We start from the raw sequence: 17,308 nt of genomic DNA on the forward strand, positions 1-17,308 counted from the left end.
GGTCTCGAACTCCTGACCTCAAGTGATCCACCATCATGCCTGGTCAAAACAGAAATGATCAGTTTTTCTCACTTTAGAGGGTCAAGTAGAGATGATGTCCATATGACGGGGATGTCTGCAAATTGTTTTAGGGGCAAATTTCAGGGTGAAGCCTTATTATGGTTCAATTGTTTTGGGGCAAGTTTCTGGGTAAAGCCTTATTATCATGGTTCAGTTGAAGGTTGCTATTTCATAATTAATCTCTTTGTTCATTGTCACCCATCCGCATTACTGACCCAGATAGTAATTTAGGGAAAGACAGAAAGGAATCATACAGCCAGGGAAGTTGTTGGTGCTGGAACTCCCAGACCCCAGCCTGGAGGATCTGATTTAGGAGGAGCTGCTTTCCCCCTCTCAGTGAATTGTTACGTTCCAGCTAAAGTTGAAAATGCCGGTCCTGCTTCACTGGGTGCTGTGGCTGCTTTGCATCTTCTTGGAGTCCAGGATTGGTGATCATGTTGCTTAAATCCTAAACCAGGCCTTTGTAATCACCTTAAAAAGATCGCTGGCCCCAGGTGACCATGTGCTGCCCTGCCACCAGAAGTTGCTGCCTCACCGTGCGCCCCAGAAGTCATGGCAATTTCCCCAGCAGGCGGAGAGAAATGTGCATTCCGTGTGCAGCACACTGCCTGGGAGCGCGCAGCCCTGCTCACCCCGCCTCGCTGGGGAGAGGGTGAGGATTCTATTTAAGGTGGTCTTGTGTGCCTAGATGTGCCAGGCACTCACCATGGGCCTCTGAGGTCCGCTTACTTTAGGATTCCGGAGGTGTGCAGAGGACCTGGGGTCCAGCTCCCCTCCCCCACAGGGGTGCGGCGTTTTAACCCCTGGGTGGATGCTGATAGACGTGCTCACCTTCAGATATTTCTGCCTCCTCCTCTTCCTTCCTGGTACCAATTCCTCACGCACCCTCTCCCTGATATTCTGTCCCATCCTGGGACTAAACATGTGCTGTGTCTTTAAATGGGCGGAAGTGGCTGGCAGTGCTTTGCTTGGGTACTGCATTGATTAGGAGATTATATGGAGCTGCGGGAGCTGCCGCCTGGGGGAAGAGAGGTGCAGGTTCTGCTAGGTTTGTGCTCTCCTCCCAGGCTCTCCTTGGCTTCCTTCCCCAAGGCGGTTCGGAGCTGGTATGAGGTGAGGGTGGGGGGCAGCCGGCCAGCCTGGCTGTTGACGGCAACTCCAGGGCTTGTTTCTCGCAGCCTTGCCAGCATTACCCATCCTCATCAGAAACTGGCAGCGGCAGCCACAGCTCAGGCAGGCGGCTCCAGCCCCAGGCTGGATTTGCAGAATCTGTCCTTCGCCTCCAAGCCCAGCTTTCAGTTGGGAGACGGGGAAGTAGGGGCAGTGGCAGCGGTTCTTCTGGCTCTTTCTCTCTTTCTCTTTCTGTGTTCAAGTCACATTACATGGGATTCTGCTCTTTTGGGACTTCGTCATCTTTTCCAATATGTCCTGGGACCTCCGGAGCTGTAACGGGGATGCTAAGGACACGGTCAGTGGATTATCGTGACTGTACTAATGAAAGGATTCAAGCTCTCCTGGTAAGTAGAGGAGGGATAGGGCACCTTCCTCTTCTGCCTTTCTTCAGCCCTGTGCTGCCCCCAGCACCCTCAAGAGGTCTCCTTCATTGATGCCATCTCACTAGGCATCAAGGGGTTGAGATGTGGGGGCTAGGCACTTTAAAAGTTGGGGTACTCTCCCTGGCTTCCCCAGCTTCTGCACTGCTACAGTATTGTGCTTACCTTCTTCGAGGGCAGGGGTTTTGTGGAAGTTGGGGGGCAGTGGAAAGAATCAAACTGCAGCTAAAAGGTTCTCCAACTTTGAGTATATGAGGAATGGTGCTCACAGAGAGAACTTTATAATAAAGAAACATCCCTTCCCTTTTGTAAGGTGTTGTGTGTCTGCATCAGGCTGGGGGTGCAGTTGTACTCTTCCTTACCCCTGACCAACAAGTGATTTTGGGGCTGGGGGCCTTTCTCATGTCAGCTGCTTAAGGCAGGCAGTCCCTCGGGGCATCCCTCTGAGGGCCAGGCTCCATTGTCTAGGATGGCTGGTGTCCACAGGCCAGTGGACCACCGCCTACCCTAACACAAGCACTCATCTTGGGCCTTTGCAAGTTGGCTCTTCCTGAGCTTAATATTGGGACATTAAAGGCATCTCTTGCTTGGGGTGTGGGAGTAGCTGTATTCTAGCTACAGAAGTAGTCAGAATATTTTTACCTTCCATTTAAAAAACAAAACCTTTACCCCTCCCTGTTTTTGTTTTTTTTTTGACCCAATAAGCAGATTGCATTGGCAGGTGAATTGGCTTTTTATGTGGTGGAGAAACTGCAGATTTTCCTTGGAAAACTTTGCCATACCAGTGATCTGGTGCCTCTGCAGGGCAGCATGTGCAGCCGCCTGAGGCCTCCTTCAGAGGAAGGATAAAGGCTCCTTGGACTGCGGAGGGAGCCTTCTCTCTCTGAAGAGGGCGGAGGGTGGGAGGAGGAGGATGAGCTTTGGAGAGCTCCCTGCAGGGATGAGTCCTGCCTTCATTGCAGCTGGCTGTCCAGGCATGGAGTGGGGTGGTGACAGGTCACATCTCTGAGTGAAAGGCTGATTTTCAGAGTCGGGGATGAGTGTTGAGTGATTTAAAGCCCAGGGTCCTAACCTGGCTCTGGGCCACCTTTGGCCTTCCAGGCACCCCTACTCTGGATTAAACCCTGACAGAATGCCTAGCCTAGCCCTCCTCCTCTAGGGAAGAGGGTCCTTTAGTGGGTCTTGAAAAGGCACTTTGAAGAAGGCAAAGAGAGATGTTTAGTTTCTGCAAGTGTAACTCTCACAAACTGTGAGGCCCTAAGAGGTAATGTACATCAGTTATCCCCCAGCTGGGAGTTTCTTTTCCTCAAGCTTTGCTATCCCTCTCTCTTATGTTTAGTCCTTCCTTTCTTGGGGTCTGGTACCCCATTCTTTCTGGGTGGTAAGCTGTTAGCAGTCTATTGTCACTGGGAATTCCAGGTCCAGACCAGCAGCTAAAGCTGTTCTTTACTCCTCAGTAGAGCCATGCTCAGTCTGTAGCTTGGATGAGGCCTCCGAGAAAAGCCCAGGTGCTGCAGGGACACTGGGCTCTTCATCAGAAACCTCTCAGCATCCCTCTGTGCCCCTGCTGTCAGCACACCCAGCTTGGGGCTGAGGGGTAGCTTGGCTGTCATTCAGGATGAGACATCACTTTAACAGAATGCTCTCAGCTCATCCTGGTTTGGTCCTCAGAGACGTGCAGAGATGTTTGCCTTTAAAAATCTGCTTTGATTATCTCTTGATGCATTTCAACAAGGAGAGCAGTGTTAATCTGGGAACTGTAATTGGGATAACCTTGTCTTGTTCAGTCAAATAAAATTTTATGAGGATGGGAAAACTTTGTCATTTATCTCTTCCTTGATACTGCTAGATCCTGTGACCCATTGTCTCATTAAGTACAGGTTCATTTTGGTCCAGGGGGCAAACCTTGTAGTTGTGGATGAAATGTGGCTCCCTTTGGCAGTATCCCAACTGGTACTCCCTATTCTCTGGCACTTGGGTACTAATGCTGGTACTCTGGTACTGGTACTCAGGGTATTCCTTACTCTTCCAACAAGGAGACTTGGTAGAAGCAAGATGACTAAATCTATTGGCTACCTTGATAGCACTGTCTGCACATGGAATAGAATGAATTTAATTAAAATTATAATGTTTGAATCATTTCTAGAAACAACTCTGGAATGCCTACTATGGCTTGATGATAAAAAAATAATGGTAAATATTGATAAGAACAATGGCAACCAACTAACATTCATTAAAACTGTGTGCCAGGCACCAGGGTAAACACTTTACATGTATTAACTCACATGGAGTTCACAGTGTTATGATATGTATCCCATTTTGTGGATGGAGAAACAGACACAGTTTAAATGGTCTGCGTGCAGGTGTACAGATAGGAACCAGGCTTTGGGCTTGTAGCAGGGTAAGTTTCCGCCATGATTCATCTGTTCCTGGTTATTCCTCTTCCCTAATAAAATTTCTGCTGTGTGTAATGTCATGCTAGACGCTGGCTTTTTTCATGTTCTGTTGTTCCTTTGCCTTATATTCATTAGATCAGTTAGTTAGACTTTTAAAGGTATGCATAAATATGTTATCTCGCTTGATTCTTACTATAACCCCATAAAGCAGCTGGTGTCTCCATTTTAGAGGTAGGGAAACTGAGGTACAGAGTGGTTAAAGTGAGATTTGATTAAATTAATGTAACTAGTTTGTGGGGAAGTCAGGATACACTCTCATGGCCAGACTGAGATTTCAGGGTGAGGACTAACTACCATGGCAACAGCAATGTGTCTGTCGGGCTTTCTTTCCCAGAGAGCAGGCCCAGAGTCTGTCCATTCATTTACTCATCCATCTCTTCGTTCTACAAATGTTGATCAAGTATTATTTTAAGAGCCCTGTTGTCTAGGTGTAATGAAGTTAAAAAGTTGTAAAGGACACTGCGTTGGCCTTGTAGGAGCTGGTAGCCTCACAGATGGAAGGATGCTCCCTCACACCCCTGACACGTGTGTACCTGCAAGTCAGTAAGTGCTTAAGGGACAGATAAGTGCAGTAAACAGCAGACACTATAGAAATCCATTTCGGCTGGCATGGCAGAGATGTCTTCCTGGAGTAATTGAAATGTGAGGGAGGTTTTGAGGATGGACAGTTAGGTAAGTAAATGTATTTTACACAGCTGTACCTCATGGAGTTATGAGAGTATCCCTGAGGATGCTTTTGGATAAAGATGACCATGTTATATGTCTATGATTGACAAGTGGCTGGACTTTGAGATAGAGATCTCCCCCCAGCTCAGCCTCTACCCCAATAGGGTAGGAGCTTTAGGCTGTCTAGAAAGAGGATTCTATGATTCCTTCTACTGGCAACTTGGTGAGCAAGGTAAGGATGGTGGAGGAGATTGAGAGGAGATGGCATTGATAAACAGATGGGGCTGTGTGGCCAGAGCTTCTGTAGGGCATGTAGTGATTTGGAAGCCAAGAAATTGGGTTTTTAAAGAATAACTCACCAATCTTCCACAGCTTCTACATGTTTTTTTTTCTTTTGGTGACCCAAAGATATTTCTAATTCCTATAGAACCTCAGAACCTCAAACGCTAAGAAGGTCTCCAATTTTGTGGAGCTGCTCCCTCTCCAGATGGTTCTGGCCCCACAGAACTAGGCAGACTAGTGACATCTGTCTGAATTCTCTGTCCTAGTGTTCCTGGTCCTCACATCTGCTGGGCTTGGTGGTGCAGTCTCCGAAGAGCCTGGGGGCTCTGACAGACCTTCAGGAAAGTCAGTGTGCTAGAAGAATTGGATTCTGGGGGGAAAAAAAAGGTTGAGAGAAAGTATAGTTCTTGGCAGAGCAGTGAAGCATTTCTGTGGCAAGGGCTTAGACCTCAGATGAGGGGAGTTTTGTGTTTCTCCGTGTGTTTGAGTGGCTGAGTGAGCAGTCTTGTTACGTTCACACTGTTTAGGAGGATGAGCACTGTGTGAACCTAATCATGTTCTTCACAGGTAGCGGGGAAAGGCCATATTTTTTTTTTTTTTGTACTTCTCCACATTTCATGACTATTAATGGTCAGTATTTTGACGCTAAATGTCAGTTGCTTAGTGCACCCTTTCTCTTCCATCTGTTGGCCAGTGGGGCTCTGTTCATTCTTCAGCTGTTGCCTGGACCAAATTATCAATTTCTCCAGATCCTTTCTTTTGTTTTTGAGCCAGAGTTTCATCTTGTCACCCAGGCTGGAGTGAAGTGTCACGATCTCAGCTCACTGCAACCTCCTTGTCTGCCTCTGGGTTCAAGTGATTCTCCTGCCTCAGCCTCCAAAGTAACTGGGATTAAGAGGCGTGCACCACTATACCTGGCTAATTTTTGTATTGAGACAGGGTTTCATCATATTGGTTAGGCTGGTCCCAAACTCCTGACCTCAGGTGATCTACCTGCCTTGGCTTCCCAAAGTGCTAGGATTACAGGCATGAACCACCATGCCCAGCCTTGAGATTCCTTCTGTAAGAGGTGTGCTCTAGAGGAGGGAACCTTAGACACGGCTTCTGCACACCTCCTGTAGAGCCAGGCTTCCCAGCTATGGAAACCTTTACCAGAAGGTGAGTTACAGTGAAGGTTGGGGTGACTTTATGGCTTGAGATTCTAGAGTGATGACTCCTGAATTGGAACCTTGTAAATCAACTTTTGGCCTACTGTGTGGCCTTGGTAGGTGACTTCTATTTGCCTTGGGCGGTGGTGGTTATGAAAGTGGGATTAAGTGACAATGTTGGGTGGATTAGTCAGTCTCTCGGCTTCCTTTTTAGTAATGGTTTAGAAAAAGGCCACAGTCCTGATAGAGCAGGTTGCTTGTGATGTGGACTGTGTGTGCTCTTCTGTAGTCAGCAGGGGACACTGAAAATAAACGTTCAGTTGAAAATATTAAATATTCATTTACGAACAGTACACAGCAGGCACACCCTCCTGTGAACAGTGTGAGATTTACTTTATTATTTTGTGGGATGGGAATTGGAGTTTTCCCATGGTCTGGTAAGTCCAGGGCACTGAGTGCTGGTCACCTAGGCATTTAAATCTCTTGTGTGATCAGGACAGCTCACTCAAGGCGAGGACAGAAACTTCTGACTCTACAGATTTCTTAAAAAGATAAGCATTTCTTACCTCTCATCCACAGTCCTACTTTGGGAAATTGTACCTGGCTTGAAATAAGCAGCAATAAAAGTGATTTGCTTGGCTGTGCTATTGTCGTCATCATTACTACTTTAAGAAGAAAGAATGTAATTTTGTAGCTGGCAGAGATTGTTGCAAATCAGATTATGAGTACCTGAGGTTCATTTATGCTGCTGACTCAAAGTTCTACCTCCTGGCCTTTCTGAGGCTTACTGTCATCACATTTATTACTGCTGGAAGAGATGGTTTAGCGAATGATGGTTTAATGAGAGAACTTGAAGACACTTCTCATCTCATGCTGAATTCTCCAGAAGACTGGATATTTTTCTCCTAAATGAGTTATTAAGGTGAAAGGATGTGACGGACTAGATATTGCTGGGTGTTTTATTTATTTATTTATTTATTTATTTTTTGAGACAAAGTCTTGCTCTTGTCCCCTATGCTGGAGTGCAATGGTGTGATCTCGGCTTACTGCAACCTCTGCCTCCCAGGTTCAAGCAATTCTCCTGCCTCAGCCTCCCGGGTAGCTGGGATTACAGGTGCCTGCCATCAAGCCCAGCTAATTTTTGTATTTTTAGTAGAGATGGGGTTTCACCATGTTGACCAGGCTGGTCTCAAACTCCTGACCTCAGGTGATCCCCCAGCCTCAGTCTCCCAAAGTGCTGGGATTACAGGTGTGAGCCACTGCGTGCATCCTATTTATTCATTCTTAATGCTATTCTTTGGTTTGTGTTTGCAGAAAGATATTAAACTAAACTGGGTTATGCCATGATAATACCATTCCCTCCCCACTTCACCCCAACCAGCTTAACGCATGCTAAATTTAGTTCTTGATCACTCCAAGTCCCCCCAGGCTCTGAAAAACTCTCCAGGGAGGCGATCCTGCATGTGGCAGGCAGCTCAGTGATCCAGGTTGTAGAATGTCATGGCCCTTCTACTGCAGCAGTCAGGATGGGGTGGGGAGGAGGGCGTGGCTTTTAATACTCCTCCCTGGAAGTGAATCCACTGTCCCTGCACTTGCCACACATTGGCCAGAACTAGTCACATGGCCCTGTCTGACTGCAGGAAAGCTGAAATAGTGGCTTCTTAGTGCAGGAGGAGGGGAGAACTGGAAATAGGGGTGAGCACCCACAATACGTACCACTGCTGCACGGCTGCTTTTACTGGAAGTGTGGGCACAGGCTCATGCCTCTTCCTAAGACGCAGAAGTGCTTCCTTACTGCCTGTAGAATGAAGGCCTTCATCTGAGATGTCATGGAAAAACTCATGTGACCTTAGATGGTGGAGTGACACACCATAGCCTACAGGCCGAATATGGCTTGATGCCAGTTTTTGTACAGTTCTTCCAAACTAAGGATGTTTCTTTACATTTTTAAAGGATTGAAGGAATTAAGAGAAGGATAATATGACATGTGAAAATTATATGAAATTTCATAAGTTTTATTGGAACACAGGCATACCAATTTATTTATATGTTACTATTGATCACATTCACCCTACAACAGCAGAGTTGAGTAGTTGTGACAGGCCTAAGACTGGCTGATCTAAAACATTTATTATTCGGCCCTTTACTCAAAGTTTCCTGCCCCCTAATTTAAGCAAATAGAGATACTTCTCAAGTGCAACAAAATATGTTTTTACTGAATAAGTCTTAGCTAGCAGTCCTGTTCTAGGCACTATAATGGTAGTGTGAGGATAAGGACACTAATAATGTCTAACACTTAATTCATTCTATATTTTATTTTATTTATTTATTTTTATTATTATTTTTTAAGACAGAGTCTGGCTCTATCACCTAGGCTGGAGTGCAGTAGGGCAGTCTCAGCTCACTGCAACCTCTGCCTCCTGGGTTCAAGCAATTCTCCTGCCTCAGCCTCCCGAGTACCTGAGATTACAGGTGACCATGCCAGGCTAATTTTTGTGTTTTTTAGTAGAGACAGAGTTTCGCCATGTTGGCCAGGCCTTGAACTCCTGACCTCAAGTAATCCTCCCACCTTGGCCTCCCGGAGTGCTGAGATTATAGGCGTGAGCCGCTGCACCTGGCCTCACTCCATATTTTAAATCTTATAAACTCATAGAAATTTTTTTTTAATCTAGGTACAGATTATTCAGATTTTATGAGTGAATAAACTAAAGCACAAAGGAGTGAAGTCCTTGACACAGGGTCACAGAGCTCAAAAGCGTTTAGGCTGGCAGTCTGATTTTAGAGTCCATGCTCTTAACTACCACAATTACAAAGCAAATGGAAGACAGGTCTTTGTTTATGAGAAGAGGTAAGATTAACACTCAGGAAAAGATTGAGGAAGGGTAATTTATGAAGACAGTATTTAATGGTTTGAATTACAGGCGACCCTTGACCAACTTGGTGATTAGGGGCACCGACCCCCACACAGTCAAATCTGTTTGTAGCTTTTGACTTCCCAACAACTTAACTACTAATTACCTACTGTTGACCGGAAGCCTTACTGGTAACACAGTCAATTAACACATTTTTGGTATTATGCATTATATACTGTATTCTTGCAATAAAGTAAGTAGAGAAAAGAAAATGTTAAGAAAATCATAAGAAAACGTATTTACTGTTGATTAAGTGGAAGTGGATAGTCATAAAGGTCTTCATCCTTACTGTGTTGACACTGAGTAGGCTGACAAGGAGAAAGAGGAGGGGCTGGTCTTGCTGTCTCAGAGGCAGCAGAGGTGAAAGGAAATTTGCATGTATTTGGACTTGGACAGTTCAAACCCATGTTGTTCAGGGGTCACTTGTACAATTGCCAAGGATGTTCAAGAAAGAGAGGGAGAGATAGTAATGGGCAAAAGAATTGAGAAGGGCTGAATGGAGGAGGTGGGATGTGGGTTGATTCTTGGAGAATGGAGTCCACTGAGATTTCAAGAGAGATATGAGCACGCTGGGCATAGTGGCTCACACATGTAATCCCAGCTCTATGGGAGGCCAAGGCGGGTGGATCCCATGAGGTCAGGAGTTTGAGACTAGCCTGGCCAATATGGTGAAACCCCCTCTCTACTAAAAATAGAAAAAATTATCTGGGCATGGTGGCGGGTGCCTATAATCCCAGCTGCTTGGGAGGCTGAGGCAGGAGAATTGCTTGAACCCGGGAGGCAGAGGTTACAATGAGCCGAGATCGTGCCATTGCACTCCAGCTTGGGCAACAAGAGTGAAACTCCCTCAAAAAGAAAAAAAAAGACGAGTGAGTCTCAGGCCAGGGAGAAGCAAGACTGGCCCATAAAAATCAGACTGAGGGCCTTGGGAAGAGAGAGAGCTCAGCAGCCTGGTCAGGACAGGGATATGTGGCCATGGAAAGGTAGAAGTTTAAGTGGCAGAACAGGGCTCACCTACAGACAACCTGAAAAGGGAGGCAGAGGGCTGGGCTTGCTAGACTCAGTGGGAAAAACCCTCAGGCTCAAGATGACCAAAGAGCATGGAGACAAACTTCCCAATTCAGTGGGCAGGATGCTTGGGGCCGACAATTGGAGTGCACACATTCTCAGTGTGGGAAGAGCTTTAGAAATTATAATCATGATACCTCTGTGAGCTTTCCATTAAAAAAAAATCTCATACGACCTTTGTACAACCCTATGGGAAAGGTGTGTTTTGTTGTTGTTGTTTTCCCCATTGTATATGTTAGACTCTGTTAACAGTCTCAGAGGTCTTAAATAACTGGCCCAAGACCACATAATAAATGGCAGAACTGGGATAAATCTGAAGATGTGAAGCTCTAAAGTCGGTGCTCTCAACCTCCATGCTCCTTGATGAAGTTGAGCTGGTAGGAATCGGCAGCTTTATATTTCACAATTCAGGGAAGGTTTACTGAGGGCTGAAGTCATCCTTTTTGGGTGGCAGTGTGCTCTTTATCAGTAGGTGACGCAGTAGAAAATAATTTCCCCAGTCTACCTTCCCTCAAAGTGAGCCATGGCCCATGTCACAGCTGATCTGGTGGCTGTCACTTCAGGGCTGGGTTAGGAGCTAATATAAAAAATTGTGAAATATATCATGCATATAAAAGAATGTATATAATGTACCTATACAGTGTAAAAATGAACATTGTCTCTTCACTGTTCAGTTAAGCATTGGAACATTGCCTAGACTTGTGAGGCCTATTTTTCCCTCTTACAAATCTATGGCAATATGTAAAGGCTGGGAGGACAAGCCCCAGAGAATGGAAATCTTGAGAACTGAGCGCCGAGTAGGTTCCCAAGTGTGTATTTGAGAGTCTCGCATTTGGAGGAGGCAGGCTGTGCTTCTCAGTGGGCGCCTTGTTGTTGCAGCATGGGTATAAATGGCTGCCCAGAATACAGAACACCCTCCCTTCAGCAATGCGGTGGGCCCCTGGGGACAGATGCACATGGTTCTGCTGCTCACTACTTGTATGACTATGGGCAAGTTACTTACTGTCCCCGGGCCTTGATTCTCTCATCTATAAAATGTGGTTGGCCAGGCGCTGTGGTTCACACCTGTAATCTCAGCACTTTGGGAGGGTGAAGTAGGCAGATCACTTGAGGCCAGGAGTTCGAAGCCAGCCTGGACAACATGGTGAAGCCCCATCTCTACCAAAAATACAATTGGCCATGCGTAGTGACACGTTTCTGTAATCCTAGCTACTTTGGAGGCTGAGGCATGAGAATAGCTTCAACCCCAGAGGTGGAGGTTACAGTGAGCCATGATCTAACCACTGCACTCCAGCCTAGGTGGCAGAGCAATACTCTTATCTCGAAATATATATAAATAAAAATAAAATAAAATGGGGTTTATTGCATCCATCCAAGAGGGCTGCTGTGAGGACTGTCAGGATTCAATGAAGTAATTCATGTTGATGCTCTTGAGTGGGGCCTGTGATGTCATAAAAGTTGACTGCTACTAATTTTTTTTATATTTGGCACTGTACATAGAAAACATGGCTATAGTCCTTGCCTTTCCCACACTTAAAATTTACTATGGTTTCTCATGCCTTAGGTGGGTCCAGAGAGTTCTGATCATTATTATTTTTCTAGTAGTGTCCTTCTTAGGACACAGAGTCACTGTCAGTGAGTTTGACCCTAGCTTTCAAGTGAACAGCCTCCCCAATCCTGTGTTTTAGCCTCATTGCTGGATCTCTTCCATCTCCTGTCTCACAAGGGTATGGTCACTTGACCACTGCACTGGAGGCTGGAACTTGTTCTACATTTGCTAGAAGTGTGACCTTGGGCGAGGCATCAGTGATCTCATCTCTAAGATGGTGGGCAGATTAGAGCAGCAGATTGGTCTCCCGGACCCTTGGGGGGTTCATGCTAAGGATCTTTAGAGTACAAGACCTTTAATATTCTTTCTGAGTTTCCACTGGATTCTTTCTGCTCTGCCTTGAATTAATTATTTGTTTACCAAACTGACATTTCCAGAGTACTTACTGGGCTAGGTGGCAAGCATAAAAGGATGAGTAAGAACTGGTTGTTGCTCTAGCAGAGTGCCTCCTGTCATGGGGATAGCCAGAGCCGGACCTCCCTTTCAGGTAGGGTCTTATAGGAAAATTCCACTGGAAAACTCAGATGCCTCTTCTCCTGTAGTGCAAATAGATTTATCTTTCAGTTCAGATCTTTTTTTGGGCCCTTTCTCCTGAGACTGGGAGCCTCTTTGTTTCATAATTGCTTCCCTGAAGTGACCTCAACTTTTTTTTCTTGTTGAATGGTCATAGTTTACATCCAGGGACATTATGACAAAGGCTCGCAAAGCTCCTTTGTTTTCTAGAGGGTTAACTTGACAAACCTCAGGATGCAAATTTTGGGAAATGACCATTGAGCTTTTGAAGGTGATCCACTGTGCTGGTTGCACATTATTTTCCTCAGCCTTTTTCTTGATCTAGCATATACCTTTTTATGTGTTTATCTTGCATCTGTTAACTCTGCCATGTTCAAATGATTTCTGTTAACCCTCTGATTTCAATAACCAAGAGTTTCTACTTTATTTCTTTGATATAAACAAGCAAAATACATTTGTACTCTTGTGAGACCTATGAGTAGTAGGAGCCAACCACTACCATTTAGCTATTGAGCTTTCTTTGTATCAACCAGTATGTTCATAGCAGCAATGATAGTTCTTCTTTTTAGAAAAATCTGTACTTGGTGCATAAGTACTTAGTGCTGTTAAATGCTGAGAGTATTGCGTGTGCAGCTATACAATGAGTTTTTCCCACTTGCTGCAGAATTTAGCCACAGATTGCTTTCTGTGGCTAAATTCTCCCAAGTACGTTTCTGGGCATAAGTTAGGACAACTTTTGTGCTAAAATATAACGCATAGTTGCAATCATTAGTCACAAGGTGCCCTTAGCCACACCATTGCCAGGAAAAGGGATATGAACTGTGAATGTGCACCTCTCCCTCTTTCTGCTCTTCTTGGGATGGGCTAAGCTTCATGGATTCACTGCATGAAAAACAAATTTATAACTATCTCCCATGTAACATTCTCTTCACATCCTCCTCTTCCAGTCATTTATACCATGAGCTTTTACAGCATTTTTTAGTTGTTCTTCCTCACTGCCCATGTGAGGAAGACATGGGGACTAGTCTGTCTTTGCAGTGTCTCCCTGACTCTCCTCCTCCTTTTCCCATGACTCTCGCCACTGTCTTAATTTATCACCTTCTAGTGTCTCACTTGCCGTGGTGCAACAGCCACCTGACTGGTTTCCCCTTTTTAAAACAGCTTCATTTTGATGTAATTCATATACCATACAATTCACTCATTTAAGATGCACAATTCAGTGGCTTTTAGTTTGCAGCTGTTACTGAAGTCAACTTTACATCTCATGACCTCAAAAAGAATCCCCATACCCTTTAGCTAGTAGCCCCCTACTCACCCTCACCCCTCAGCCCAGCCCTAGGCAACTACTTTCTGTTTTTAGAGATTCCCCTATTCTGGACTTTATTTTTTTTGAGACAGAGTGTTGCTTTGTCACCAGGCTGGAGTACAGTGACCCAGTCTCGACTTATTGCAAACTCCACCTCCCAAGTTCAAGCGATCCTCCCACCTCAATATCCTGAGTAGCTGGGTCTACAGGCATGCTCCACCACATCTGGCTAACTTTTTTGCATTTTTTTTAGTAGGTTTCACCCTGTTGCTCAGGCTAGTCTCAAACTCCTGACCTCAGGCGATCAACCCACCTTGGCCACCCAAAGTGCTGGAATTACAGGTGTGAGCCATTGCGCCCGGCTCTGGACTTTAATAGAAATGAAATTACATATGGACTTTTGTGTCTGGTTTCTTTCACTTAGCATAACATTTTCAAGTTTCATCCAAGTTGTAGCATGTATCAGTACCTCATTACTCTCTCTGGGTGAATAATCTCTTAATTTTTAAGTTCAGAGCCAGGCTCGGTGGTTTACACCTGTAATCCCAGCTACTTGGCAGGCTAGGGCAGGAGGATCACTTGATCCCAAGAGTTCAAGGAGGTTACAATGATCTATAATCATCTTACTACACTCTATCCAGGGCGACAGAGTAAGACCCTGTCTGTTAAAAAAAAACTCCGAACAAATGGATCCAGTTTTCATTCAGCTGTCATACAAGTAACATTATGAACCCTTCTTCAACACCTGAATTTGGGCTAAATGTGGTGGCTCACGTCTGTAATCTCCGCACTTTGGAAGGCTAAGCATAGAGAATTGCTTGGACCTGAGTTCGAGAGCAGCCTGAGCAACATAGTAAGATCCCATGTCTAAAAAAAAATAAAAATTAAATTAGCCAGACCTGGTGGTATGCATCTGTGGTTCTGGCTACTTGGGAGGCTGGGGTGGGAGTATCACTTGAGTCAGTAGGTTGAGGTTTCAGTGAGCTGTAATCAAACCACTGCCCTCTAGCCTGGGCAGCAGAGAGACCCTATCTCAAACAAACAAACATTAACAAACAAAACCCAAACCCTGAATTTGACTCCCATTTCTTACAAAATATTGTTGACACCCTGAACAGCATGCAAGACTTTCTCTTGGCTGTGCCCATCCTGACTGTCCAGCCTCATCACTCAGTCTGTTCTTTTATAAATCTCTTGTTCCAGCTACCAACACCCTCATCCATTCCAGGGCATGTCACATACTATTTCTATCTCTGTAGTATTTAGTTCTACTGTTCCTTTGCTTATGCTTAGTGTCTGTGCCTATGGAAATCCCAGTTATCCTTCAGAATTTAGTTTCAGTGCCTCCTTCTTGAAGAAATCTTCCCAGATTTAATCCCCAAGTAAGCATTCGTTCTTTTCCATTCTCTGAGCATGTGGTTCTGTCTTTGCAGTGGATTCCTATAATTTCAATGTCTTGGATTATGGATAAACCAACTTTACACATAGTTGGTGCTTGAAAAATATTTGCTGGATAATTGATGACACTTTGCATTTGTATCGTAGTTTTGCTTTTTAGAGTTATTTTACCTATGTCTTCTCTTTAGAAAATCATAAAGAATAATTTGAAATGAAAGTTATCAGTAATTATAATTTGTTTGAATGTTTTATAACCCAGATTATCCATGGGCAATGTATAAAAATTAGAAAATTTCTTTGACATATACAGGTATGATAAAAAAATAGAAAATACAAAGAGTCAAAAGAAAAAGAAATTGGTCATAATACTACCCCTATATTAACATTTTGGTTTATATTCTTCAAGCTATTTTTTGTATGTATATTATATAGATAGACACACACATACATTTAACTCATTCCATATATTCTGATAATATCTGATTGCCGTATAACAATAAATATTGATTTTCATAATTTTAAGGATATCATCACAAGCATGCATCCCTTATCTGTCCAATATACTCATATTTGACATTGAGCTTTTTATTTATTTATTTATTTATTTTTGAGATGGAGTCTCACTCTTGTAGCCCAGGATGGAGTGCAATGGTGCGATCTCGGCTTATCATAACCCCTGCCTCCAAGGTTCAAACAATTCTCCTGCCTCATCCTTTTGAGTAGCTGGGATTACAGGCATGCACCACCACGCCCAGCTAATTTTTTTGTATTTTTAGTGGAGACGGGGTTTCTCCATATTGGTCAGGTCTCAAACTCCCAACCTCAGGTGATCCACCCACCTCTGTTTCTCCCTAAGTGCTGGGATTTCTTTAGATAGAAACCTAGAAGCCAGATTTCTGGGTCTCTAGTTGAAACTGCCCTTCAGGGAGGCTGTTCTAGCTTACATGCACCAAGCAGCAAGTCATGAGTACTTGCTTCCTCCCCGTGTCCTTCCTGCCTTGATATTTCCATTCTTTTTAACCTTTGCCAATCTGATATTCCAAAAGTGGTATCTCAGAGTTACATTGGTTTGCATTTCTTTGATCATTGGTAACATGTTACGAATTTTCTTATGATCTCTTTATATTTCTTCTGTGGATTGATTTTTATTTTGTCCTTTGCCGACTTGCCTGTTGACCTGTTTGTCTTTTTTATTGCTCGAAACTCCTTAATAAAAATATTAACCTTTGGTCATACATGTTGCAAGTATTTCCCCAGAGTTTCTTTTGTCTATTAACTTTAAGCTGATTTTTAGCCTATGTAAGTTTGCGGGTTTGTTTGAATATAATCATATCAATCACCCTTTGCCTATATGGTTTGTACATTTGGAATTATTCACAGAAAGCTTCCTCCCTAAGCTTAAGAGTATATGTATTCTTATCCTATGCTTTTTTTTTTTTGAGTTCTTCTGTGATTTTTAAAATTAATACATTAGTACATTTTGACATAATATTATACCTACTTTTATAGAACTTATATGACTAAAGAAATCTCAGTCATGGAACTAGAGGGGACTTTGACAGTCATGTTCATTTTCCTAGCATCAGGTGCCAGGCAGATGAGTACCTCTTCCAGAGCGTGACTGTCAACCACTTCCCATCACTCCACCATATTTTTCATTAGCTTTTCTAAAATCAGCCACTTTATTTTGTGCCAGCCATATATTTCCTAGTACCTGTCCTTAGTAGGTTGGTTTTAGGATTAAATCAGTTTATAAATGAGATACAGAGCAATCTAGTGCACTGAGTGGCACACCAACATTCCACATATATCTCGTTGTATGTGAATGCATGGACGGTGGCCTGAAGAGTGATACCAGATCCCTGAGGATAACGTAAGGTAATAGCAGCTCTTTCACTGAAGCTGGACCTTGGCCAGGCAACCGAGAGCACTCGCCAATTACAAGATCCCATAGGGAATGTGGAAGAAGGAAACGTCATGGTATGCCTTTGAGAAGCTAACAGTCTGAGGGTTAGGAGAAACCTCATAGGCACTCACAGACTATGCATACTGTTCATCAGCAGGCATGAACTGTACTGGAGAATTCCATGGGATGCTGGAGAGTTTGTGCTCTGGGAGAATTTATCAGGAAAGTCTCCCCAGGGAAGAAACACTGGAAGCAGAGCTGTAAAGAAAAGCTGGGACCACATGGGGTGGGTTTGTGGAATAAGGTAATTCTATGCAGAGAGAATCATGTCAGCAGGTAATTTTGTTTTTTGTTTTTGAGATGGAGTTTCACTCTTGTTGCCCAGGCTGGAGTGCAATGGTGCAATCTGAGCTCAATGCAATCTCTGCATC

The 17,308-nt window shown here is 44.2% G+C and overlaps 1 protein-coding gene across 29 annotated transcripts in view; it reads left to right on the top strand.

Annotated features, from left to right (window-relative positions):
• Nucleotides 1-17,308, top strand: part of GRAMD1B (GRAM domain containing 1B) — a 260,660-nt gene that overhangs the window by 167,038 nt on the left and 76,314 nt on the right. For 3 of the 29 annotated variants that reach the window (XM_054241665.2, XM_078339741.1, XM_054241667.2), the window contains exon 1: nucleotides 1,040-1,577. The exons of the other annotated variants lie outside the window; for them this stretch is intronic. In XM_054241665.2, the coding sequence (XP_054097640.1) occupies nucleotides 1,555-1,577 (23 nt within the window). In that variant the 5' untranslated portion in view covers nucleotides 1,040-1,554. Of the gene's footprint in view, nucleotides 1-1,039; nucleotides 1,578-17,308 lie in introns of those variants that run through there. 29 annotated transcript variants of the gene reach the window in all.

This window comes from Callithrix jacchus, chromosome 10, assembly GCF_049354715.1.
Source record: "Callithrix jacchus isolate 240 chromosome 10, calJac240_pri, whole genome shotgun sequence".
Lineage (NCBI taxonomy): Eukaryota > Metazoa > Chordata > Mammalia > Primates > Cebidae > Callithrix > Callithrix jacchus.